At 48.4% G+C, this 25721-nt stretch overlaps 3 protein-coding genes across 14 annotated transcripts in view; 1 reads left to right on the forward strand and 2 right to left on the reverse strand.

The window, feature by feature from the left end:
- EWSR1 (EWS RNA binding protein 1) overlaps positions 1 to 14766 on the reverse strand; it is a 27088-nt gene extending 12322 nt beyond the window's left edge. For all 3 annotated transcript variants that reach the window (XM_007082512.3, XM_007082511.3, XM_007082513.2), the window contains exons 1-7: positions 14664 to 14766; positions 10690 to 10726; positions 10496 to 10547; positions 8619 to 8742; positions 4111 to 4297; positions 1994 to 2161; positions 69 to 280 (exon numbers count right to left, since the gene is read on the reverse strand). In XM_007082512.3, the coding sequence (XP_007082574.1) occupies positions 69 to 280; positions 1994 to 2161; positions 4111 to 4297; positions 8619 to 8742; positions 10496 to 10547; positions 10690 to 10726; positions 14664 to 14676 (793 nt within the window). In that variant the 5' untranslated portion in view covers positions 14677 to 14766. The remainder of the gene's footprint in view (positions 1 to 68; positions 281 to 1993; positions 2162 to 4110; positions 4298 to 8618; positions 8743 to 10495; positions 10548 to 10689; positions 10727 to 14663) is intronic.
- RHBDD3 (rhomboid domain containing 3) lies at positions 14096 to 20328 on the forward strand. 4 transcript variants are annotated; one of them, XM_042961529.1, is made up of 8 exons: positions 14096 to 14544; positions 14734 to 14797; positions 15469 to 15616; positions 17265 to 17453; positions 18087 to 18470; positions 19367 to 19529; positions 19618 to 19905; positions 19992 to 20328. In XM_042961529.1, the coding sequence occupies exons 4-8, from the start codon at positions 17306 to 17308 to the stop codon at positions 20167 to 20169; spliced, it is 1161 nt and encodes a 386-aa protein (XP_042817463.1). In that variant the 5' UTR covers positions 14096 to 14544; positions 14734 to 14797; positions 15469 to 15616; positions 17265 to 17305; the 3' UTR covers positions 20170 to 20328. The 4 variants fall into 4 exon arrangements, with proteins under 4 accessions (XP_042817463.1, XP_007099283.3, XP_042817462.1 ...); XM_007099221.3 differs by lacking the exon at positions 14734 to 14797 and adding an exon at positions 14873 to 14925; XM_042961528.1 differs by lacking the exons at positions 14096 to 14544; positions 14734 to 14797 and adding an exon at positions 14837 to 14925.
- A 683-nt stretch (positions 20329 to 21011) lies between these two features.
- The window catches only part of EMID1 (EMI domain containing 1), a 49164-nt gene continuing 44454 nt past the window's right edge, over positions 21012 to 25721 (reverse strand). For 2 of the 7 annotated variants that reach the window (XM_042962657.1, XM_042962654.1), the window contains one exon: positions 21425 to 22215. In XM_042962657.1, coding sequence (XP_042818591.1) covers positions 21994 to 22215 — 222 coding nt within the window. In that variant the 3' untranslated portion in view covers positions 21425 to 21993. Of the gene's footprint in view, positions 21231 to 21424; positions 22216 to 25437; positions 25529 to 25721 lie in introns of those variants that run through there. The other 5 variants (XM_042962655.1, XM_007082598.3, XR_006210052.1 and 2 more) reach the window with 4 other exon arrangements.

Here is a 25721-nt window from a genome sequence, read left to right on the forward strand (position 1 = left end):
GCATTTCCCCACGTTCAGCAACTCCAAACATAATCATTCTTATTTGGTTTTCTCTCTTAGCAACTCACTCTGCTGCCCGTAGCTGCTGCTCTGTTGGCTATATTGACTTGGAGCCTGGCTGTAGGATCCAGTTTGGGGGGGATAACTAGTGGGCGGCTGCTGCCCATAGCTGCTTTGTTGACCATAGCTACTCTGCTGTCCATAGCTGCTCGGCTGCCCATAGGTGTTCTGCTGAGAGTAACTGCTCTGATCATAACTAGTCGGCTGTGTAGAGGAATAGCTGAAAGAAAAAAAAAAGCTTTTTAGAGAGGCTTGTTATTTCTTCAAGCCCCCTTTAATCAAGAGACATTCAAAACATGTGACATAGAAACACTCAAAAATGCACTTACTTTCTACATATCAACAGTTTGAATTCAAAATAAGCAAATATTTTTGTATTCGGAACAATAAAGCTTTCAATGCGTAAGGGGAAAATACCGAAAACCTATCTAGTATACAACATACGACCCTAAGAGTCTCCTCTTCTACTTTGCATCCCATTAAAACCAGAGTTATTTTTAATTAAATTCAAGGCCAATTTGTGAGTTTAGGTGCTTCCTGGATTAAGGGAAGAATACATAGGGCACGCTGACCCAGTGAAAAAGCCACCAAGGAAAAGGAGGTAGTTAAGTATGGCAGCTCTAAGCCTGGCTCCAACAATTCCCTTCAGTCATGACTGATTTTTCAGAAGGTACAAGACTGCTCGGTGTGTGTGTGTGGTCACACAAATATGGCAATTTTCTCTTGACAATTTGTCCCAAGTTTCAAACTATTTTTCTATGTACGGTATATAGTTTTAAACTTTTAGACATGTCTGATCGATCATCTATGAAATCTGGGCATTAATGGAGGAAAGATGGAGAAGGAAACTTCAGAATTAAGACACTATACAAGAAGCATCAGAAGTTCTTCATCTGCTGACATGGCAACCACATGTCAGGGAAACTAAACCAAGATACCTTCTTGCATAGAAATAAACCTTGAAAAGAACTATTAAACTTCAGATGAACTATGATAATGAAGAAAACAAAACAACCCCATCATATTAGAAGTACAGTTAAACTAAGCCTCTACCACCACACCCAACAGCATGGCTATACAGACCCAACAGCCTCTCTTCACTAGGTGCACCTATTCAATGGGCCACATTAACTACTCGCAGCAGAATAGGCGCACTGGGCTCTGTGAAGAACTCTGCTGTAAGCCTGCCCATTGCTGCTCCAAGTTGTGCACTTACCGGGTCAGCTGTATCTGCTTCTAAACCTGTTCACATCTGCTGTGCTCTACTGTGTAAACCAATGAAATTGAGTACAAAACAGGGAACTGCCACCTCTAGCAGAACTAAGTCAACATTTCAGGACACAATTGAGACAATTCATTTGAAAATTTGCTTCTAATTAAACCGTGAGCGAGAAAACTTGCAGTTCTTTCCTCTACTATTAAAAGAAACCCAAACTAGACATTATAGCTGCTGGTGTGGTTAACCGAAGACAAAAAATGTTGAATAAGCCTGAAGACAAAAGTAAAGGCCCTGGCCCGATCATTAAAAGACTTGTGCATGAACGGACCTCTGAATTAAGTCAAATATGAAATGATTACATTTTTATGTCCTGCACTTTATCCATCCAAACTGCATTGGAGAAGGTGGCTCCCATGGTTGGGTTTACCTGTTTTCATATACCTGTTTTTCATGCATCTGAATTAGCTAAGAGAGCAAAATTAAAAGGAAGAACGTGGAGTGGTAACAATGTTTTCATCTGTATTCAAGAGAAAAGAGTTACTGGCTGCCAGGTACTACTACAGGGACCTAAGACTGATTAATGTAACACTGCATGGCCAGGCTTAAACACTGAGAGAGTCAGATAACCCATTTCACCTAAGGAAGAAGCACGTCAACAGCCTGACAAAAACGATTTTGTTATTCTACTAGCTCACTGGCCAGGAGGATACTGACCTGGTAGGAGGATAAGATGGTGGTGCCGTGACTGGCTGCATGGGGTAGCTCCCAGGTACCTGGGGATAACTGTAGTTACTCTGTCCATATCCTAGGCTGGGCTGGTTGTAACCCCCTGTGCTAGATTGAGGTTGACTAGTCTCAGCGGGTTTGTTACCATCCTGCGGTCTAAAAGGAGAAATAAAAAAGTAAGACTTTTTCCCTCAACCATAAAACTCCCGGGAATAAGAACTCTACAACCTCGGAGCAATGTGCAATGGTAGGACTGAGCTCGGAAGTAAATACAATTGTGAAGTGACCTACATCAAAACCCAGTGTTGGTCCAACTGTATTTGCTGGAAGAGGACATGAAAAAAGAGGGAGAATTCATCACACCCACCGAAGAGATACCAACATGTTCCACTTGTTCCACATTAACAGCTATGAAAGGCAGTTACAAGATTTTCTGCTGCCAATTTAAGTGATCTGGGAGGGGAGGTGGTTTGTTAGGTAAGAAAATGGCTTTCTCTCTAAAAGGATGTTGCAGACAGACAAGAAACTTTTAACAGTAACGCAGAAGTTTTAGTACTGTTTAGTAACTGTGGGTTACTTTATGTTTCTCACTTGTTAGGACCAAACCTGAAAACACATTTTCCTAACTCCGACTGCCACTAATAACTCTAACTTTGCTTGAAAATCTCCATAATGGAAATACCAGAGTAGGGGAGGGACATGCCTCTCACCAATGCTCGGATGAACTGGGAAATATTCTTAAGTGATAAAAACCAATCCCAATCCCGAAGGAAAACAAACAAAAAAATCCAGGGTTTTCTATTACCTCTCAGTCCTAACTGTGCAACAAGACAGTAGCAAAGTGAGCTTGAGTTATTTTAAGCAAACCCCCAAGAATCGGTAGGCAGACCAGACAGGATGTGGAAGTACTGCTTTCTCCAGAGCTGAAATAGGTCACAAGCCCCCTCTTTCCAGTGGAAAAGAGGAGTAGCTGTCACTGGTCACGAGACAGTTTTAAAGTGGTAAGGATTGAAACTCGAGGGAAAAAAAGGAACCAAAAAGAGTAATTTATAAAAACCAATTAATAGATCTGCCCCCCACCCCCACCCCACGGCTTGGATATACTGTCGCAACGGATCATCTAACGGGCCTTTTAACATTTGATAACACTCTGCAATGCCTAGGTCAACTGAAATGGAGCCCTATAGGAATCAGTGAGTTTCACCTAACTACTGCACAGGCCGTCTAGCAGATGGAGACTACCAAGTAGCTCTGATTACTCACTGTGCACATTAGAAGTAATTTCATGAGTGTTTGCCAGAGCTAATTTCTTACCTCTACAGTAGGCAAAAAGTCTAGGTTACAAGTTGATCTTGTTTATTCCCTAAAGTCTTCTTTCAAATCAGAATTCAATGTTCCTTCAAGACTGTATGCAGATGCCACCTATGTGCATTGCCTAAAGCAAAGACCTGAAATCTTCTGTTAAGTAATAATATTGTTTACCTGCTAATTAGTCATGGAGTATGAAATGTGTTTGCCCAAATATTCACCCCATAACAGGATATCCAGTTAAGAATGTATACTTGCCTGTGGTATTTAGATAACCAAACTACATAATACAGAAAAAATCATGTCAATTCCGTCAGCTAAGACACCACTGTAAGACTTCCCACCTCCCCTTTACTGTGAACTGCCATGTTTTTCCCAAAGAGAAAGGTGTTACCCATTTACAAGGCCAATAAAACCAAAGATAAAAGCACCAATAGTACAACTCTATCAGCTTTGTTGTGAGGGAAAACACACACCCGATTTTTTTCTGGGTTTGGTAATAGCCTCCTATCCTAAAAGATCACTCTTCTGAAACTAGACCATCTGGCCAGTGACATTCCTCATCTTGGCCCCTGGATGGCACCACTTCTCTACTAAATGGAGAACAATGTATTTGTGGTGTGTCCTAGCACATTAGCGTGATGACTGTAAGCACACAGTCAACACTTAAAAGTATGTTAAGAGTAACCATCAAAAAGGAATGAAATCCTGGACACTCTTAAGTGTGCATAGTTGCTCTCTTTCCCGAAAATAGGTTGATGCCCTGCAGAATCAGAACTAGGTGAGCATGGCCTTACCTTGCAGGTGCGGTGGCTGCTGGCTGCTGCCCATAGGCTGGGTAAGCAGGCTGAGTGCCATATGCAGACTGGGCTGCATAGGAGGCCTGGGTGGTAGTGACCGTAGCAGTGGTGGTATCATAAGCACCAGAGCCGTACCCCTGGACAGGCTGGCTGTATGCCTGGGGGGCAGTTGGAGTAGTATAACCTAGAACAAAGGACAGCTATATCAGATTCCTGGCTCTTCAGAGATCTGCCTATACACTCATTAACAGAACATTTTGTAAACAAACCACCTACTTTCAACCACAACAGTTAGCCCCTTAAATATTTCCCGTTCAGCGACAAACCAGTATTTAAAGCCTAAGTTCTCTGAAAGTCGCCCACTTTTCAGCAAAGCACTCTCCTTTGCTCTACAACCACACCTAACAGAAAGGAGGAAATAGGGTATGTTACAGAAAACAAGGTTCCTGCTGCAGCACCCCCCCCCCCCGAATGAATAGGAGAAAAGTCGGCTTTTGCTACATCTACTCTGGTTTTGCTAGCAGGCCTTCTTAACAATTTTATTGACTAACTAGTTAAGTACCCCAAAAAACTCTCAAGCAAGAATAAAACATCCCAGAAAGGGAAAAGCCAATAGACACATTGCTAAAATAGCTAAAAGTAATGATCCAGGTACTAGTTTCAGCAAGTAAAACCTGTAATTTGGAATTACTTTACTTTCAATCCCAATTACTCCAAAACGGACAGTTCGGGTTTAAGGAAACTGAATCACAGAGAACACGTGTTTAATCTTCAGTGGGAGATATTAAGAACAAATGAACACTCCAACAATTGCTACTTGTTTCAGGTAACAACTAATAAGATGTTTGTTACCAGCACCAAGTTTTGAAATGGCACTCAAGTAATAAGACACTACAAATTATATTACTTAAGTATAACCAACGAAGGTTATCCTATTTGACCTTTCTGATAAATGATTTTAACTAAACTTAATACTCCCCAAATAAACCTTTAAAAGATACATATTTTTCACATAATAAAACCATCTGAGATTCTAGGCTTGTCATCAAACTACCCATACATCCCTTCCTTTCTTCACCCACCACAAGCAAAAAGGTCTTTTTCCCATTTGGCAATATTGGAAGTAGACCCTAGAGTTAGCATCACAAAGACCTGCTCTCACTGGGAGAAGGCAGACCAAGGTAGGCTCTCTCCCTAGTTTGTGTCTCTACCAGACCAGGCAGGATGCAAACCCTTTCATCTGCAACTTGGGCTTGCAGTGTGACAAAAGGCCCCCAAATCTGCAGCTTCTAACTTGAATCCTCCTCCTGTGAGACGTCTTATAAACTTCCCTGGTGCTGGGCTCTTCTCTGACTCCTCATGGTCAATGAGCACAAGTAAGCCACGCAACAAAAAGTTGGGTCTAGTTCTCAGCATTTATATCCACCAAAATATAGTCTATATCTCAACTAAAGTAAAAAAAAAGTTTCAGCACTTAAAAACAAATCTTGAATTAAGACTGCTCATTTTAGTTAGGGTTTAGGGCCTTAACCTTTAGTAAAGTGTCCTCACTATACACACAACTTATTAGCCAATACCAACTTCCCTCTGTACAATCTAAAGTTATCACCTCTTGTTGGACAGACTGTAATACTTTCTTCTCCATCCCAAACATTTTAGGTAAATTCTAAAGTTAATTATACACAAAGACAGTTATTTCCTTCTCAAAACTGCTGGGCTGAAATGTATATGAAAGCATAATGCACAAAACAGAAAGCCCCAAGCAAAGGAAGTTTTTTGAGCTGGCATGTCGTTCGTCTGCTTATTTAATTTAAAAGTTCTCTGCAGAGTCCTAATGTCAAACATATAAAGCACTCATTTATTTAAATTTAACTGGAATCTAATTCCACCTACCCTATTACTCCTACACAGATTTTTTCCCCCTACAGATGACAGGGCCATCTATAAGATTCACAAGGGCAAGTAAAAACAACAAACTATGACTGATCAGGCCAACAACTGATGTCATAAAACTACGCAGTAACTGTAAGAGCCTTGTAGTGCTAAAGATTAAGGTAATAGACACTGGGTTAATTAATAATCTTTAAAATAATCTGTAGTACCCACACAAACAGCCAGGCAAATGAGCAAAAATTAACAGAGCAAAATGATTTAATGACAATAAAAACAACTGACAGCAAAAAGACAACACATCTCCTCTGTGCTGATGACTTTAAGGAAAAAGGAAACATTACACAAATCAACCAAAATTTTTATTCGATTTGAATGGTAAAAATTGAAGTTTCGGATTTTTATTCTAAGTAATGAGACGAGATTTATATGGCCACTTTCTCTTAAAGTTTAATACAGAAAAACTCTATTGAGAGAGAAGGGTCTTTTCAGACATTCCTTCCAGTAACTATCTGATGACTTTTATGTGTAAACACAGCACGATGTAAGGACAAAAGTGTGTCTGAACCCATTCACTGCCTGTGAAGGGTCCTAACTTAGTTTGGTTTGGCCTCAGTTTTGCCCATCAGGTTTAATTTTGATGTCTACACTTCAAAGATCAATGGGAGCACTAAGGGAGGTATAAATGGTTCTCCATAAACTATAAAATCCATATAAACAGTCCTTATTAAGTGCAATCTCTTGCTCATTAAAGCCACTGGTTTCTGTATCAGAATGTCCTATGTTTTTGTACTCATGATAGAACTTGTCCATTTAATGACAATGAGAACACAGGACTCTAAAGAACCTAGAAGACTCCTGCATTTCCTATAAATGACTTTATCATGCCCCTATAAAATAATCTAGACTCCAAAGGCTAGATCTAAGCTGTATTATTTATTTTCAAATGATACTTGCTTTTAAAATCAAGTGAAGGTAGTCAAAAGCTTCTGTTTACAAAATAAATAAATCCCAAGGATGTAATGTACAGCACCTTGACTATAGTTAATAAACTGTCTTGTATATTTTAAAGTTGGTAAGACACTGTATCTTAAATGTTCTCAACGCAAAAAAAAAAAAATTTGTTAACCATGTGTACCAACAGATGTTAACTAGAATTACTGTGGCAATCATTTCACGACATATACAAATATGGAATCATTATGTTGTATACCTGAAACTAATATTGTATGCTCATTATGATCAATAAAAAACTCTAGTAGCTTGATATGTAAAGTTCACCTCACGATTTCAAAATTGAATCTCACAATTCAAATTGCATGGTTCTAATTCCAGCTTTTCTTCCAGTACTAACACCAACAGGAAGTGCAAACATTTCTCATGCTATATGAGATATGCATTAATTACACGGATTAGGGAATTCTTCCCATCAAATCCAGGACATTGTCACTCAATGACATAAATTACATATATAGGTTTCCCCCTACTAAAGACTCTTGATTAATAGAACAGGGAACTAAAAATAGTTGGAAAATTAGAGTTTTTATATCTTTAAGACTACTGTATATTCAATATTCTCTTATAATAATAAAGACGGGAGTGGGTGGGTGAGGAGAAGGTAGGGATTCTAAAATGTTATGCAGAAGCACTAAACATAAAATTCTTATAAATTTTTCACATATTCCACTCAATCCTAGTATTAGGGTATACTTTGTTCTAATTCTCAGAGTAGTTTATTTTTTTAGCTCCTTGGAATGCTGGTACGACATACTATGAATTAAAATAATTAACATTTAAAACAGAAAATAAAATGTGTCTGGACTGGAAACCAACCAAGAGACAAACATTACATGCAGGGTGGCAGTCTGTTCCTCTAAATAAATCTACTCATGCAATCTATTCTTCAGGGAATAGGAGGAAGTCAGCTGGGGAATAGTTATCTGAAATACCTTTGGGAAAGTAAACTATTATTAGGGCCTGACAGAAAATAATGTAAAATAAAGCATAACCTTTCCCAAAATCACAAAAAGAAAAGGACATGGATCTGTGAATGGCACCTGAAGCAATTTCCCATTAGCACCTTGTTGTGTGTGATGTTAGAAAGTTTGAGGGTTAAACAGATGGAAACACCTAAAGGGTCAACATTACAGGGTTAGACAAGATGGAAAGCATTTCCCATGCAAGAATGAGCAGGATAGTCAAACCTGTACTGGTCCCTTCTACTGTGGAAAGCACAAAACAAAAAGTAGAGGGTACACTATCAGATGAAGCAAACAGATGTGAAAATCAGTTTGATTTTAAGCAGCTCATTTTAAGAAGGCTCATTCTTACCCAGTATTACCATTAGCACAATCTTTTATATATTCTCCATTTTGTTATGAAATTATTCAATACACTGTATGAAATAATTAATAGAAAATTATCCCACCCACATTCTATTACAGATCCTTTAGGAGAACTAAGGAAAGAAAAAAGAGACCAAAAAAAGTGCTCCTCCTAAAAATAAAGGATCCCCAGATGCCAAAGTATGGACCAGAATATACAGCATAAATAACAAGATTCTTAGCAAACTCCCAGTGGCTGTGACCCAAAAGTCTCTCCAAGGCAGGCCTTACCAGCAGGAGGCTGTCCATAAGAAGTTGCATAGGCAGTCTGCCCATAGGTCGCAGTGGTCTGAGCCTGGGTATAGCTGACATCAGTGGGCTGTCCATAGGTTCCATAACTTTGCTGCCCATATGCCTGCTCAAAGAAAACGCATGCAGGAAGTTCATACGTAAACCTTGTATTGTAGCAATAAAATAGATCGACTTATTTCTGAGTTTCCAAATTGGGAGACCAAAGCCAAAAATATTGCTTTCTAGTAAAAAGACTGGAAAAAACAGACAAGTGATTACATTATCACAAATGCTTGTTTTCCCTTATCTAATTCACTCATATTTTCGTAAACTTAACTACAAAAAAGTTCCTGAGATAATTAGGCGAAATCTCAGTTAACATACAAGAGATTAACAAGAGACTCTCAAGGGATGGGCAATAAGGGAACAGGTGCATAATTGCCAACACTTAGTGTAGCAGTTTTAGCAGCTGGAAACAAATGTTAGGCAGGCAAAATGAGCCAAAGGAAAGAAAAGGAAAATGGGATTAAAATCTGTTGATTTGATAACCAGATTTTCAGCCTGACATACAGATTTAAAAACTATTACATCACTTCAAAAACAAAAAAACAAAAACCAAACCAGAACACCAAGTGTCTCCTTAAGGTTAACATATCAAGGGCAGTCTTTTGAACCTGGACTTTAGTTAATACTTAAAACCTGGCAAGGAATGAGGTATTCTTCCAGGTTATTAGCAAGATTACATTTGAGATTTGAATGACCAATTATGTAAGATCTGCCAGACACTTCACAATCTGTCTTTCCTAGGATGTTTCCATGGAAGAATTATTAGCATCCGTTTAATGTATGGATCATTTCAGAATCTGAAGTGATCTTAAGAATTCTAGGATGATAGTTTTCTAACACCTGTTGGCCTAGGCTTTTTCTTTTTTTTAACTTTATACTCACTTGAGTTTTTATTTATCATTAAAAAAATTTTTTTAAATATTTATTTTTGAGAGAGAGAGAGAGAGAGACCGTGCTCAAGTGGGGGAGGGGCAGAGAGAGGGGAAACACAGAATCTGAAGCAGACTCCAGGCTTTGAACTGTCAGCACAGAGCCCAACGTGGGGCTCAAACCAACAAACCGTGAGATCATGACCTGAGCTGAAGTCGGACGCTTAACCGAGTGAGCCCCCCAGGTGCCCCCACTTGGGTTTTTTTTTTTAATTTTTATTTATTTTTGAGAGAAAGAGAATACAAGTGGTGGGGGGGGAAGGGGGGGGGGTAGAGAGAAAGGGAGACACAGAATCTAAAGCGGGCTCCAAGCTGTCAGTGCAGAGCTTGAGTTGGGGCTCAAACTCACAAACCATGAGATCATGACCTGAGGCAAAGTCAGGCACTTAAATGACCAACTGAGCCATCCAGGTACCCTGGCCTAGGCTTTTAAACACAAGCTCCTGTACTGGAAAGGGCTCAGAGGCTCTGTAGCTAAGCAGCCATACTTAGCAGAGCTGATCCTGCCATTTACTGTGTGAACACTGGCAAATGACATATCTATGCACTGCAATTTTTTTTATTGGCAGAATTGCTGTATAATAAAGTTAAATAAATTTAAACAGAATATAGTATGTAGATAGACCTAGCACAAAACAAGGCACTTAACTTGAGAAATGATACCAGAAAGGTATGGGGAGCTAGCAATTCCCAGTTTGAGAATGGTGTCATTTTACTCCCACTGTGAAAGTTTAAAACACCTGGGTATTTTTATGATTACAAGCACATTATACTTTCCTATTACTGAATTTTTAAAAAATATCTGTATCTGTTATTGTTTTAATGGCTGACAGAAACATTTTGCTTGGGGATGCAATCACATACAATTATCTTAAAAATTACCTGGGTGGTCTGTGCATATCCTTGAGTGGGCTGGGCGGTGTAAGCACTATAGCTGTAAGAAAAATTAAATTCAAGAACTGAATACAGAACATTCAGATTCCATCACAAAATTCTCTATAACTCTAGGAGACTTGGTACTCTAAAAACATTATAATCAATCACACCCAAAGTCCTGTTATAAAAGACTGACTTACCCCTGCTGGGCTGCAGCTTGGCTGTAGGTACTGTAATCTAGAGGAAACAAGGAGAGAAAATAGTGTCAAGTCAGCAGAGGCAAGGAAAAAGAAAAAAAGGGGTGAAGGAATTCAGGTGGCAGAGATAAATTCTTTAAATTGTTGAGAGGAAGTACAGGCCAATACAGGTTCCAATAAGTACCTCTTTCCTCTCAACATCAAACCAAAAAATAAGTCTAAGCCAGTTAAATTCAAAGTCTGAATACAGTGCCAGCTAATGAGGTCAAGATCAGCTGATTTGGCAGAGCTACTTTGAAGGTTCCCATGACCACAAACCCCCCTTAACTGCAGGCTGTCATTTCAAATACATGGATCATCATCCTAAGACTAACAAAAAAAAAACCAAGATGAACCAACAGGATCAGAAGTTTTACCTTCATATAAAAATGAAGCATGCCACAATATCACAATGTTTAACATCAGACTGGTTACATCAGTCACTAATCTCCTCAAAAACTAGTTTTTCTATCACTCCCTCACTTTAGCAAGTTAGACCAACCAAAATTCCCTAGCAGGACTGTGACATGGAATGGCGAAAAGGAGAGCCATCTCAATCCAGTGTTTTAAAGGCCTTCCTAAGTATATCAGGGTTACAAGTGTACAGTTAAGTCAGAAGCTAGACACGACATAAATCCCAGCAGTTAAAAGTTTCAGAATCTGAAATGTGGCAGAGAAGAAAGCACAGGAGTAATTTGGTTTTAGGTAATATCTTTTAAAAACTCAAAATGATTTCAATTCTAAAGAAAACAAACGAACCCACAACTTTTCTTCCTTTCTCTTTCTACATAATCCTTCCCATAATTTTCCTTTTCATATGAAATTTACAACATGCACAGAAAGGAACTCTGGTTCACTGAGGTGTCTACAAGTAGTGAAAATAGAAAATAAAATGATTAAGAAGTTTTCACAGCACTACTGAACTTGACATATATTTTTAAAGTTAATTATTTTTGAAAATTCTGCCCAATGCTTTACTTTCCACAAGAAATACTTATCTTCTTCTATGCCAGAAGACAGTACTGCCGTTAGTGCTAAACAAAAGGGTCCTTTATTTTCCAATCAGAAAGTAGCCCCTCATTTGAAAGCAACAGTGGACATCTATCTCAGCTCTTCACGGATGAGTTTCTATCTACCCCCACTCCATCCAAAGCCTGCCTTACAGTCCACCTGACCCCAAAGCATTTTGCTGAATCTCTCTTTAAGTAGAGTCACCTTTCTACCTCTCTACCTGTAACCACTTTCCTTCCTCTGTACAGCCTTAACACAGAATCCCAAATAATCAACATGATCAAATCAAATGCCCAAAGGCTTTGTATAATGAACAAATTGATTTGTTCAAGACAATCTTAAGGCATTTTCAAAAGCACAAGTCATGCTTCCTATGTAGTGCATAAAAAATAAATGCAAATCACTTCTTCCATGTGGTATTCACAAAACAAACGAAGCATCAAAATTGAAATATTTCAGTCTACGTTTTGTTGAGGTGTCTTGTATGAGAAATTATTCTAAATTGCTGACATATAAGTTCAACTTTGCAAGAGGACTTTTACACAAGAACAGTTATGTAAAAAACAGAAAACTGTCAAAGCTGATATGCAACAACGAATGATCCCAGATCAGCGTGAAACCAGCCCATTTAGTCCCACACGGGTGGGCTAAGGGAGGTAGCAAATTTGTTTCCTGAGAACTTATTTTATTTACCTACAGCACACAAACATTTTATGGACTCAAAAATGTTAGTTACACAATGGTCAGATTTTTTTTAGCAGTCAGTTATACTTTGTTTTTAACCCTCACATGCGCAGCTGAAGACTCCACTAAAAATACAGGACAAGTTGAGGAGAAGGGGGCCTCCGGAGTGCTGGCAATGTTCTATTTCTTGGTCTGAATGGTGGTTACCTGGGAGTTTGCACTGTAATTCTTTGTTAAAGTGGACATCGACTTCACTTTTCTACCTATAACATACATGAGGGAAAAAACCCACATCTTACTTTACCCGAAGTAGTGACTTTCAGATACTTTAGGGTACTCACTATGCAAACAGTAGAGATTTAGAGCTTCAGACTACATAATGAGTTAAAGTCAATAGGGAGTAATTTGTGGGAACCAAATATTCTTCTATAAGGTCAAGAAATTCAGGGCTCAAAAAGCACTGAAAAGATCTAGCCTCACTCCTTCATTTTGAACGTAAGGAAACCAAAGTCCACGATTTAAGATCCTCCAGCTAGCCTAATACTGTGTGTCTAACATAAAACGCAATTGTAATTCTAATACAGTACATGGAGGTTCCCAAAAAACATTTTCAGCAAAGTAGACCAAGAAACTGGCATGTCCAGCCTCGCAAAAATTTGACCATACACATTTTGACTGCCCATGCTTAAAGAGGGAAGGGAGAATAGCACTCTCCCCTCACAAAATTCAAACACCGCCAAGGAAGAGGAAGGTGGAAAGGGCTCTGCAGAAACCACTTTCCACCAGGATGTGCCTTGGGCTGTGGTATTTCAGAGTCCTCTCATCTATGGGCACTCTGAACCCATAGCCAGCATTTACCTGCCTGTTTACTGATCACACAGCAGGGGAAGACTTAAAATTGTCCTTAAGCTGCTGGATTCTGGACCCCTTTCAAATTAAATCTCGGAAGGAACCAGAGCTTTTCCGGTCTTCCCTCGACTTCCACCACTGCTTCTAAGGCCTGGTGTTAGATGGCTTAAGAATACCCCCCAGAGGCAAAAATGCCCCGCCCTACCAAAAACCGCAGGTTAGTGCACAAACAGGCTGCAAACTGCCGGTGATGTTTAGGCTACAAGGTTAAACAACTCACGCATCAAAGACCACCCTAGATTTTCACATTCGAGCTCCCCACCCCCACCCCGGGCTTTCTTTCAAAGTCCAGCCTGCGTCTCCCTTCCCTCTCTCGTATCAGTCCAAGAGATAAACAAGCCCGCCAGCTTAACCTAGTCGAATAAACGTGCGAGGCAACTGCTTAAGAATAATTCAAATGCCGACTTGGGCCTTTTGTTTCTCCTAGGTCAAAGAGGCCAGAATTTCCTTTCGGTAGGGATTTCTGGCCTCGCGATCCAGGCTGGTCTTATTATACAACGGATCTCCCCTCGGCATTTGCTGAAAAATGGCCCCAAGCCACTGAATTGCTTTTTGACGAGAAAAGATAGTGGGATTAATAACAGTAAGAACGAAGCGGGGGGGGGGGTGCTCTGGAGGGGGAAGCACATTCCGCCCAAAGCCCAGTCGGGCAGAAGTTCGGTTTGGGGCTAGAACCCGCCGAGAGGGCAGCTCGGCCACACCGGACGCCCCTGCCGACCAGGCCATGACGGGGCGCCCGCTCATAGGTCGGCACCCCTCGGCTCACAAACCCGCGATGCCTTTTTTGTTTGTTTATTTGCTTTTCCCCCCGGGCTCCTCGGCGAAGCAGAGTCGCCCTCAAGCTTGGGCCGCCTCCCTAAAAATGGGGGTGGGGTGAGGAATCACAGAAGCGGCAGTGCTGCGACTTCTTGAGCAGCCGTCGAGACCTCCCCCCCGCCCGCGCTCCGGTTTAAGGGCGCCGGACTCGAGGCCTTGCCGAGCCCTACCCCCATCCCCACGCGGGGGCCCGGAGGCCTAAGGCCCCGCCCACGTGGCGAGCAGCCCGGAGCGCGGGACCCGACGGCCGCCATACAATGGAGCCCACGGCAGGCCCCGCGCGCCCCCGCCGCCGCATGCACCCCGCGCGCCGGGGGCGCCGGAAGATTCCAGAACCGGCCTTCCCTGTGGGGGGAGGGGAGGAGAACTCGGGCCCTCGAGCTCGTCGGGCCCCGGAAGGTACCTCACACCCTTCTCCGCAACTCTATTTAGTCGTCTCGGCCACTCCCTGAGACAAGCGGCCTCACATTTGGGTGTCCCGACCGTCGCCGGCGCGACCGTGGTTTCACCACACTCACCCGTGGACGCCATTTTCTCTCCTTCCTTCTCGTTCTCTCAACGTCCGTCTCCCTCTCGCTTTCCCTCTAGGCGCCGCACTGCGCAGGCGCGAAACCCGCAACCTCGGGCGCTACCATCGGGCCAGGCCGCAGGGGTGAGGGAAGGAGGGATGAACCACAGCCTTCTCGTCCTTCTCGCCTGCAGCTCTTGTCCTAATGTTCTCTCAAAGGCGCTGGGCGTGACATGCGGGCCAAACTAGCGCCGAAGGGTCCGAAGCGGAGGGTGAGCGGGTCTTGGTATCAACCCGGAGTGATTCTCCGTGCAAAGCTAAGCTGTTCGGAATGGTTACGTCCGCTGGCTCTAGGGACCGTCTCTGAAGAGTCTGCCTTGGAGGGACACGGAGGCCGGCGGGAGGGCTGGGGGAAGGGACCCGGGCCTAGAACAACTGCTGACTAATCGGCGGACGGCGGGGGACGGGAGGGCGGGGGAAGAGGTGGCGAGCCAGCCCGGCCGGGGTCACGCGCCCGAGCGCAAGCAGAATGGGCTCGGGGCTCTCAGACCTCTCCGGGAAGCTAGAGTCCCGACTCCCAGCCGGGGCCCCACCTGGCATTCCGGGGGCGGGGGAGGGGGGGAACGCGCTCTGCAGTGAGTACCCCGGACACGTGGCCTGGGCCGGAGGGGGGAGGGGGCCGAGGCGGGTGGGCTAGATGGGACGCCCCCCGAACGTAGCGCGCCAGATCCTAAGAGCCCCCCCCCCCCCAGTAACGGTCAACGTTGAGAGTGCCCTTTTAGTACCCCCCCCATCCAATACCCTTGTTTTTACAGAAGGGGAAACTGAGGCCCAAGGAATTTGTGTGCTTTTCCTAAGTCACAAAGCTGAGTCCGACCCACGCTCTGGGACTCCCACTTTATCGCTCGGAAGAATCTTCCCGGTTCTTGTCTTCTCATTGTGTCCTCCAGTCTTCCTAGTAAGGTAGGCAGGGTCTGATGGTGCACAGCCCCATTTTATCGATGAAGAGACTGAGGCCCAGAGGGTTCCAGTCCCAGTTCTGTTTGTCCGTGTGCAAGTCTTTCACCCTTGTAAGGTGCCCATGGGTACAATGGTTGTGAAGGTGCAGAAGGAGGGAGGCTTGCAGTGGTTGTCTTGGCTCTGGGCAAGGCTGGCACCTGTCTGCCTTTCTGGACTCAGTCTAGTCTCCTCAAAAGTGCTCAGGCCCAAGGAAGCGCAGGGCTCACCCAAATCTTTCAGCCGGACCTGGAACCAAGCCAGTGTCTCTCTTTCAGTGAACACATATGGGAAACTTGGGGATGAGTAAGAGGAGGGCACTCCCACCTGCTCCCTGTCCAGACCATCTGCTCAGGAAAAAAGACAGGCCAAGCTGTACTCACTAGATAGGATAAGATCTATGACCCATGACATGGCGGGCCAGGGCAAGAGACAGGGACATTTGAACTGGGCTTCAAGGGGTGTATAGGAGTTTGCCTATTGGAGAGCTGAAGGGAGGGACATTGCAGGCAGAGGAACTTTCTACATTCTTCCTGCAGGAAACTGGCAGGTGGGTTTTGATGCTGAGGTTGCCCTTGGGAAAGGAGCAGATGAAGCAGTCTTCTTGTCTCTGGGCTTTTGCTTTCTGCCTCATGAGATCAGCTCACTGGGAGTCTTGACACAGGCCTGGCTGGGGTGAGAAGGTTTCAGCAAGGCCTGTGCCTTGTGGGCTGGGAGTTGGCTTTTTTGAGGGCCAGACTGAACCAGCCAGGCTGGAGCAGCTGCTTCCATGTTGAGGAGCCACCCCCCCCCCCCCGCTCCTGCCCCCCACCTCACTGGTGGCTAGTTATCTCTGCCTCCTCCCACTATTAGCTGGGATGGCTACAGTTTATTGAGCAGGAGCTGTGGGCTGGGCCCTGCCTTAGTCCATTTCTTTTTCTTACTGTATGAGGAAAGGATTTTTCTTAACCCCCATTTTACAGATGAGGAAGGAGAGGCTCAGAGGATGGAAAACTTGTCCAGGGATGCACAGCAGGAAGGAGTGGAGGGGACACTGGAACCTTCCTGCAGGAAGGGGGGCTAGGGCCAGAAGGGCTGTACTCATAGCTGAAGAAAGGGAATGTCTCTGTCTCTCTGCACTTAGGGTGTGGGACTCTTGCCCCTCCTCCAGCCCTTCTGCCTTAGCCCCTTCCGAATCTGCCTGCCGATTGGTTGGCCTCACCCCGTGTCAAGGGCAGCTGAGCCCCTCTAGAGCTCTAAGGCTGGGCACAGTGGAGGGGAGAAGGGAGAAAGGTGGCTGGTCTGCAACCCGAGGGAAGAGGGAGGCAGAGGAAAGCTGGAGATGACCCTTAGTTTGTCCTGGGGTGCTGCACCCCTTTTTTTGGGAGTCCAGAGCCCCAGATCAACTCACAGCCCTTTTGGTCTGGCTCCTCACCATCCTCACACAGGCAGAGGGGATGGCAGGATGGCTAAGCACATGGTTAGGGTCCGAGCTCCTCTATGGTTGAGTTGCTGGACCTGCCTCTCCAGCTTCAGTTTCTACTTCTGTAAAATGGAGCCATTGGGAGGGTAGTTGAAAGGAAGTTGGGTAAAAATTGCAGTAATAACTATTGTTATTGTTTTCCTTTACTCCTAGCACACAGCCCCAAGACCACTCTTGACGCCTTCAGCCGTGCTATGCATGCCAGAGGTCCCCCTGGCCCACTGTCCCCGGCGCTGCCTCTTGCCTCCTCTGTCCTGATGCTGCTGCTGAGCTGCCTGTGGCTGGTGGGGGCTGGCCCCAGCCTTGCCCTGGCCCCAGAGCTGCTGCTGGACCCTTGGCAGGGTGAGAGCCAGCCCCATGGACCTTGGAAGAGGCAGGAGACTTAGGTAGGGCCTAAGACCAGTTCATAGGAGCGGCATGCATCATACACTGGTCAAGCAGAGAGAGGACCCAGTGCCCAGGGGGAGGTTGGCCTTGGACAGGAGCATGCCCAGCTCATCCACAGCCAAGAAGGGAGGGCGGAGCACCTAGGCAGAGGGGCCAGCAGAGCTGTGGTAGCCTGTGAGTAGGTATTCTTTTCAGATGGCTTCCTTTTTTGGTGGTTTTCTCTTAAAATAAGAACTAAGGCTTTCAGCTTAGTACAGGAATGTTCAGGAGGTCCTGGGAGTTTGAGGAGTGACCCCAGCTGAGTGTTTCCCAGCAGACGTTAAGTGACTCATCCATAGTTGGGTTGCTCTTGAGAAGACTGAGTGGTGTCTCCAGCATGTTCGGTTAACACAGTAGGGGAGCAGCCGCAGCATTTAGAAGCCCTTGGTCCCTTTCATGAGTAATTACAGTGCTGGCAGTGGGCAGACTTTGGCTCCTGGGGAGAGGAGGCTGGCTTAGTGGGTATTCTGTAGAGGGTAACTACCACCCTGGGACAGCCTTGGGGGTTAGGGCCACTAACCTGGCACATAAGATCCTTTTCTCTCCCAGCACACCGTCTGCTGACCCACGTCCTGGGCCACACGGCCCTACCTGGCCTCCTCCTGAGCCTGCTGCTCCTGCCCACACTGGGCTGGTGGCAGGAGTGCCACCTGGGCACGCTGCGGTTCCTGCATGCCTCTGCCCTGCTCGCCCTGGCTGCTGGGCTAATGGGTGTGCTGCTGGCAGGCCTCGGGGTGCCCAGCGCAGCTGGTGGCTGTGGCTACATGCCTGTCCACCTGGCCATGCTGGCGGGGCAGGGTTACCACCCTAGACAGCCCCAGGGGGTACTGCCACCGTGGCTGCTGCCGTGGCTGCTGCTTGCTGTGACACCAGTGCTCAGCTCTGAGCCACCCTTCCTGCAGCTATTGTGCGGCCTCCTTGCTGGCCTCGCCTGTATCCTTTGCCTGGGTCCAGGGCCCACGTGGACATGTGGGTTCTGTGGCTGGGCCCCCAGAGGGGGAGGGAAGCGGCACAAGGAGGTCAGGTCCTTGCAGGTCAGCTGTGCAAACACATTCTGGGAGCATCTGTGAGTCTTCCTCTGGCCAGACTGGGCGGGGGTGGGGCTGAGGGCTAATGGCCAGGTAGAGGCACCAACTATAATATAAAGGGGAGCCCTCCCCTACGGAGGTGGCATCTGAGCTGAGATGTGCAGGATGAAGGGTTCAGGACAAGTGAAAAAGAGCAGGCCAGGCAGAGGGTGCAGGAAGTGCAAGGCCAGGGTGAGAGTGAGCCCCGGGGCTCAGCGCTGAAAGGTGGAACACGTGTGGCTGGCAGTGCAGGTGCATTGAACACAGGCTTTTGCTCCAAAGATGCTCCGTGCCTATTGGGGAAGCCGTGCCTTTGGAGAGAACAGTGGGCACAGGCTTACCCGCTGTGGCTTTTTAGGACTGGGGACACCAGTTGCCCAGGCCTGGCTGTATCCTGCAGTGGGGAGTACGTTGCCCTGGCTGAGGGCAATGAGGGGGGTGTCACTGGGCACAAGGGTGGGCCTTGAGTCAGACCGGAGAGTTCTGGGAACAGAGCAGGCAGGGGATGCCGGAGACGAGGGGATAGAGCTTTTGTGGGGAGATACACCTGCCTCCCCCTCTTACTGGCTGAGTAGCTTCGGGCAGGTTCCTTTTCCTAGAGCTGCTGACTAGGATGACAACACACCCCTTGCTGGGCCATAGTGAGGAGATGGATGTGAGGGAATGCCTGTCACCACTTGGCCCAGGGCCTGGCATGCAGTGTGGGCTCACCCCTGCTGGTTTTGGTTTTCCTTGACCGGCCGCCCTGCCCTGGGCAGACAGATGCAGCCGGGGCCTTCCGGTGGCTGGAGCTCTCTGAGCGGCGGCTGCAAGCACTGCAGGAGGGCATCTTGTGCAGGGCCCTGGCAGAGTGCTGGCCGGTCAGACTCCTTCCTACCCCAGGCAGCCTGGCCGAGCTGCCGGTCACCCATCCTGCCGGAGTCAGGTGAGAGTGATGCCAAAGACGGCGGCCCCGCCGGTGTAATCCGCGGCAGTGCTGGCAGTCAGGCCCTCTTCTGCTTCTGCTTCTCCAGGCCTCCCGCCCCCGGACCTCTTTACACAGCCTCCCCTAGCCTCTGGTCCCGCAGCGAAGGCTCAGCCCACCTCCCGCCAGGCCTAGGGCCTGTGCAGCTGACCTGGGAGGGCTCCTCTGAGGTGGGCCTGGCCTGGACCGGGCCCGTCTTCCCCCCAGGGACCCCGCTGTGGGCAGCCCTGGATGAGCAGATGCTGCAGGAGGGGATCCAGGCCTCACTCCTTGAGGGGCCAGCCCAGTGTCCTGAGAGCCCACTACGGCTGCCTAAGTCCTCTGTCTCCTCTCTGCGGTAAGGCGGTTGGGTGGGGGTGGGGTCCCCTGGTGCAGGGGCTGGAGGTGGCCCTGACATTCCCTCCCTGTCCCCCCATCCCACAGGTTGCAGCAGCTGGAGCGCATGGGCTTCCCCACAGAGCAGGCAGTGGTGGCACTGGCAGCCACGGGCCGAGTGGAGGGTGCCGTGTCCCTGCTGGTTGAGGGGGAGGTGGGCACTGAGGCCTTAGTGACTCAGGGGAGGGGCAGACCCGCCCACCCTGAGGGTCCTGGTCCCCCCTAGCACATGCAGGCCCTTGGGTGACGAGGGGCTTGGCCTGTGGTTGGGGAGTCGGAGCCCCAGCCCTGTCTGCTGAGAGTCACAGTGTGGTGCAGGAGAGGCACCTCTGGCACCCCACCCTGGCACCGTTCAGAATAAAAACAGTGCACTTTTTAACCTAGACCTCCTCGGGGGCAGCAGTTGTGTCTGACTCTTCTGTGTTGGCAGCAAGGGGGATGAATGAATGAATGAGCGGGGAGGGACTGACCGATTTCAGGCGAACAGCTCCTTGATGTGCAGAGACCAAGGCTGAACTGCAGCCTCTTTCCTGGGGAAGCTACACCCTCCACCTCGGGGCATAGAAGACCCTCTGCTGAGGAGCCATCTTGTTTCCCAGCTGATTTCTACCCAGCCTTGGGTCTCAGCCTACACGGAGACCTTCCTTCAGGAAACCTCCCCCGATCCCCCAGGAATATCATCCCTTCGCTGCCTGCACCCTGACAGTGTCCCTGCTGGACAGGGGCCAGTTCAGTCAGTCTCCTGAGGCTCTGGAGCTGGTGGCTGTGCCCTGCTGGGCTCCCTGCACAGGAAGCAATGTGGGGGTGCCATGAGGGAGAAGCTTCCTCAGCTTGGAAGAGGCAGCTCCTCCCTTTTGGCCCTCCTCAGTCCTTGACCCCTTCCCAGGAAGGGGAGGGGCAGACTGAGCCAGAGGGTGGAGGGTGGGGCCTGGGTGTGAGGCTGATGGGCTATGGGGAGAGGTAAGGCCAGGGGCGCCTGGGAAGCTGGACTTTGAGGGGTGGTGCAGGGAACTGTGTGTCCTGGAGCAGCCTACAGACTAGTCGCCTGAGGGGGCTGTACCCCACGCTGGGGCCAGAGTAAAGGGGCTGTAGAGACCGGCCCTGCCGTTGGCCACAGGCAAGGGGCCAGAAACAGACTGGACAGCCTGAAGGTCATGCCGTCCTTTTATGGGTGAGGAAACAGTCTTTGGGGGGGATGCTGCGGGTCACCCAATCTGGAAGCTGCCCCAAGGTCTGGCAGTTTCTTGCTCCTTGGGCTTCTCAGAAGCTGCAGCCATTGCCGAACACCTGGCCAGGGGATGGGGATGGTGTGAGCCTCTGCTCTGCTCACCTACCCCTGTGTGCCCCCCTGCCCAGCAGCACCTTGACGGCCCTCACAGTCCTGCTTTGCATGTGGGCAGGGAAGGCCACCAAGAAGAGAGAAGAGGCTCCTGGCCCTGCCCAGCTGCACCCCATCTAAGCACACACCGAGACCAGGCCAGTGGGACATCAGGTTGGGTGCCTTTATTGGCTGGAGACCTCTTCCTCCAGGGTGCCCCTCCCTCTCCATGCCTCCGCCCCCACTGGGACATGGGAGGGGCTGGGGGCTCAGGAGGCAGGACCTATGCAATGTCCTGCCTGTTGAGCTCAGGGTGGGGACCCAGCACCAGAAATCAAGGAGCGGAGGGCTGCGGTGGGCTCCCCGAGGTTTGGCTGGGGAGGAGGAAGAGGCAAGCCTGCCTTTCCCCACCAGCCCGTGTGTGCTAAGGGCCCAGAAGAACCCTAGCTCCAGCCACCCATCAGTGCCCACAGGCCTGGATGCCCGGGCAGCCCGTGAGAAAACCGAAGGCTTGAACCTGCCACCTCTTCCCTGCAGGGTTGCACCATCCTATTTCACAGAGGGAAATGGAAGCCGAAGGCCCTGAGCAAGGTCTCACCTCTTGCCTGGGCTGCCCCTCCCTCTCAGGCCACAGTCCCTTCTCAGCTTCATAGTAGGCAGACTTGCACGGGGTGTCAGGACCAAGACTTGCCTATCCCAAAGGCCTAGGTGGCAGAAGGGACCCTGAGGACATTAATAAATATGCATGGGCGGTCCCTGGAGGCAGTTGGCCAAGTCCAGGCTAGGAAGGGAAGCCAGGCCAGGTCTGCCCCTAGGGCCGCCCCTGCTCTCAGCCTCTCTCGTTGCGGCTCCTGGGGGCCACGATCCGGTAGTTGGCCGTGTGTCCTCCCCTCTTGCCCCGCAGGAGGCTGGGGGTGCCTGTGCCGGCAGGGCCTGCCCCCGACCCCTCTGGTTCTGCCGGAGGGAAGGAGAGAGTCAGGGTTAGTGAGGTCTGTATGAGGTGCCCATCTCCCTTCGGCCCTCTGGGGGCTGGGGTGCTGGGCACTCTGCCCTGGCATCTGGGAGGCAGAGCTGTGAGAAAGGGTAGTTTGCAAGCTGATTAGTGTCTCCCCTTACCCCCTGGAGTTAGTAGCTCCCAGCCCAATGAGAGCACTCAAGGGTCTCTGATTTTCTCTGTGAAGGGGGGATAAATGAACCTGCCATGTTTCTGAAACGTTTAGCACGTAGTGAATGAATGATCCATACACGTATAGTTCTTTTCCACACTTTGGAATATAGGTGAATCATCCTCATTTTGTAGTTGGGTAAACTAAGGTCAGGGAACAGACTCAGGCCACCTGTGATGGGGAAGAGTTTAGGAAGGCCAGGCTCTGCCACTGACCTACTGTGCAGCTTTGGGCAAGTCTAACCTCTGTCAGAGGCTCAGTTGTCTCATCTCTAAAACCCGGGGGGATAGTTCCAGATAACACTGAGGTCCTGACCAGCTTCAATAATATTGAAATCAGTTCTAATTTGACTATGGTGAAATATGCCCCAACTGGAAATAAGGTATCCCCCAAGAGTGAAACAATAATTGGCATTTTTGCCACCTGGAAAACTCATCCTTCAAAACCCAGAGGAAGGCCTATCTTCTCCAGGAAGCCTTCTGCCACTAACTTTAGTCCCTCTCTAAGTTAAACAAACAGGTCAGGTAGGTCAGGTTGGGCTATTTTCCCAGGGGAAGAGGAACATCCAAGGAGCAGAGCCCTAGGCTGGGGGACTTGGCTGAGCCTCCAAAGTCCTGGTCAAAGGGATGGACACTTGGTCTCTGGTGAGCACCAGCGTCCCATTGGGCCACTGCCAGGGGAATGGGCTATACCTTCATAATAATAACCGTCTAGCACCCTGACTCTGTGTGCCCCAGCCTCCCATGCACCTCTGGGCCGAAATTTGGGGCCTCTGGGACAGACTGATTTGTGTGTGCTCACAGTCAAGGGAGATTTGATGCCCTAAATCAGGGAGCATAGGAGGAGAGTAGCACAGAGCCCAGCCTCTAATATCAGCTAGGGCCAAGTCCTAAACCAAGTATAGAACCTCTGAGCCTCATCTGGAACATGGGGATAATACTGTGTCCCACCCTTGTGGTAAGTGTTTAAGGTACCCAGGAGTGGTTTTCATAATAAATGTTGGATTATTATGGTCACTAAATGTGTTTTTGACCCAGGTCTCCTGCAGGCCTGGTTACTGTTTGAGTTGCTCATGAGATGCTATTTTGACACAATCAAGTTCAGGGTCCTTGGTTTCCCCTGGCCCCACTCAGTGCCTGGCAGAACAGAGGTGTCAGTGAACTTTTGTTGATGGAGCAAAAAGAGCCAGAGCTTTAAAGGACAGACCTACGGTGGACCCCTGGCCTTACCACTACTATCGCTATGACCCTGCAGAAATCATGTGAGCTCTCTGAACCTCTGTTTCTTCATCTGTGAAATGGGCGTGGCATTGCCCACTTGGCAAGCTTGTATTAGGGACTGGATATAAATCCCCCAGCCTGGGGGGCTGGATGTGTGACAGCTGTTACTATCTCATTATTATTGATTATAGCCTAAACATGAGTCCTATCTGGGTCTTTAGTTAGCACCTGCTGTGTACGATGGATGAGGGGAAAGTTCCTTCTTCAATGCTCCCCTCCTCCCTCACCCCCTCTTCAGGCCCATCACCCAAGCTTGCTTATGGGGTCACTCCCCCAGGCTTGTGGCCACAGAGAGTGGGCGTGGGCTTTCTAAGGTGACCAGAACTCCCTCCCTGGGCTGCTGGATACAGTGGACTAAAGTGCAGGTATGGCTCCAAGACTAGTATGTCCCTTCTGGTTCCTGTCCCTATCCTCCTGAGAGAGGAGGTGCAGAGACACCTGAAAAAGGTGCTGAGAGCCTGGGATTTGGTCCTTGGTCCCAAATCTGTGAGAGGGGAGGAGGTGTGGGAGATGGTCACTGATGTTTCTAAAAGAGAAGCCATGTGGCAAGGTGAGAGGAGCTTGGGAAGCAGACCACACGCCCCTTGCAGCCTCCAGGTCTTTGTCCATGCAGGACTCTGTCAAGGCTGCCCTTTCTACCTTCTCGTAGGGATTTTCCATTACTCAGTGCAAGTGTCCCCATTCCAGGAAGGCTTCTCTAACCCATAGCCAGAAGTGACTGCCACTCACTCACATCCTTTGGTGCCCCTGTACCCCTTGGCCCTCATCTCTGTAGACACTGAGAATCCCCCATCACTTGATGGGCGCAGAGCGTCCGCCCAGACCTGGCACTCAGTAGATGTGCCCTACAGTTTTGCTGAATGAGGGAGGCTTGACTGTATCCTTAGCCCTCCTTCCTGCTTGGAGCCTCTGTTTCCTCATCTATAAAACAGATGCGAACTTGGACATGATGTCTGAGGCCCATGTGCACTGATGTACTAGGACCAGGCTGTGATATGGGGTGGCTGGAGGTGGGAGAAGGATGGCTTATGGGGGCCTCTTAGTGGTTAGGTGAAGACCAGAGCTCAGCCCCGAGGGTGGCCAATCCCTGCCTCTCTTGAGGGCCACCCACAAGCTCCGTTTCACGGGGAGGGCCCTCCTTAGCCCCACCATGACAAGCCAGGCGCAGGGAGGGGTGCTGCCCACTTGGTGTCTAACCTCCTTCCTTGCCTTCTACCTCCCTTCAAGAGCCTTCTCAAACTGGGCCCTGCCAGATTCTCTAGCTTCACCTATTGCTCTTTAGCAACCTCACAGAACCAGCCTCTTGGCTTTTGCTCATGCTGTTCCTGTGCCCATTTACTTGCCCCAATCCTTGCCCTTCAGGTCCCCACTTAGATGACACTTCCTCCAGGAAGCCCTCCCTGAGATGCCCTTCCCCACTCCCCAGCCTGGGTCAGGGGCACTTCTGTGCTGTCACAGTACTCACTCCACCGTGGTATTCCTTGCCCTGGGTCTAGCAGCCCGTACCAGGGCAACCCCCGTGTCCTTGCACCCTGTACTCCATGAGAGCAGGACTATGTCTGTCTTATCTGGGAGCCTGTGCCAGCAGGGTGTCGGGCACCATCTGCTGGCTGGCTGGAAGGACTAAAGGAGGAGTGTCTGCTGGCCTGGATCCAGCAGTGGGAGGTAACTTCTATGTCCCTAGGCCCTTCCTGGAAGGGACTGCCCCTACCTGCCCGCCCTGCCGTTACCTGGCCAGATGATGGCTTCCAGCAGGGTGACTCGTCTGGCCAGGAGCTCCAGCTGAGCCTGCTGCTGCAGGAAGCTCTGTAAGCTAGGAGCCTGATGGGAGATCAAGAAAAGCAGACGGTGCAAGTCGGGCCTCCAAGGGCTGGGCCGGGGAGCTGAGGGTGGGGTGTAGGGGCCAGGCCCCTGCCAGCTTCGAAGCAGGAGCCTGGGTGTGAGTCTCTATCGAGACCTCGGTCTCCCCTTCTAACTGGGGACGGGGCTTGCCTGGCTCCTCAAGTGACCAGAT

This window comes from Panthera tigris, chromosome D3 (assembly GCF_018350195.1).
Source record: "Panthera tigris isolate Pti1 chromosome D3, P.tigris_Pti1_mat1.1, whole genome shotgun sequence".
NCBI classification, from domain to species: domain Eukaryota; kingdom Metazoa; phylum Chordata; class Mammalia; order Carnivora; family Felidae; genus Panthera; species Panthera tigris.

Coding starts and splice junctions, on each gene's coding strand:
- RHBDD3 (XM_042961529.1), top strand. CDS start 17,306: ATGCATGCCAGAGGTCCCCCTGGCCCACTGTCCCCGGCGCTGCCTCTT. Junction 17,454..18,086: donor GCTGCTGGACCCTTGGCAGG/GTGAGAGCCAGC, acceptor TTTCTCTCCCAG/CACACCGTCTGCTGACCCAC. Junction 19,906..19,991: donor TCCTCTGTCTCCTCTCTGCG/GTAAGGCGGTTG, acceptor CCCATCCCACAG/GTTGCAGCAGCTGGAGCGCA.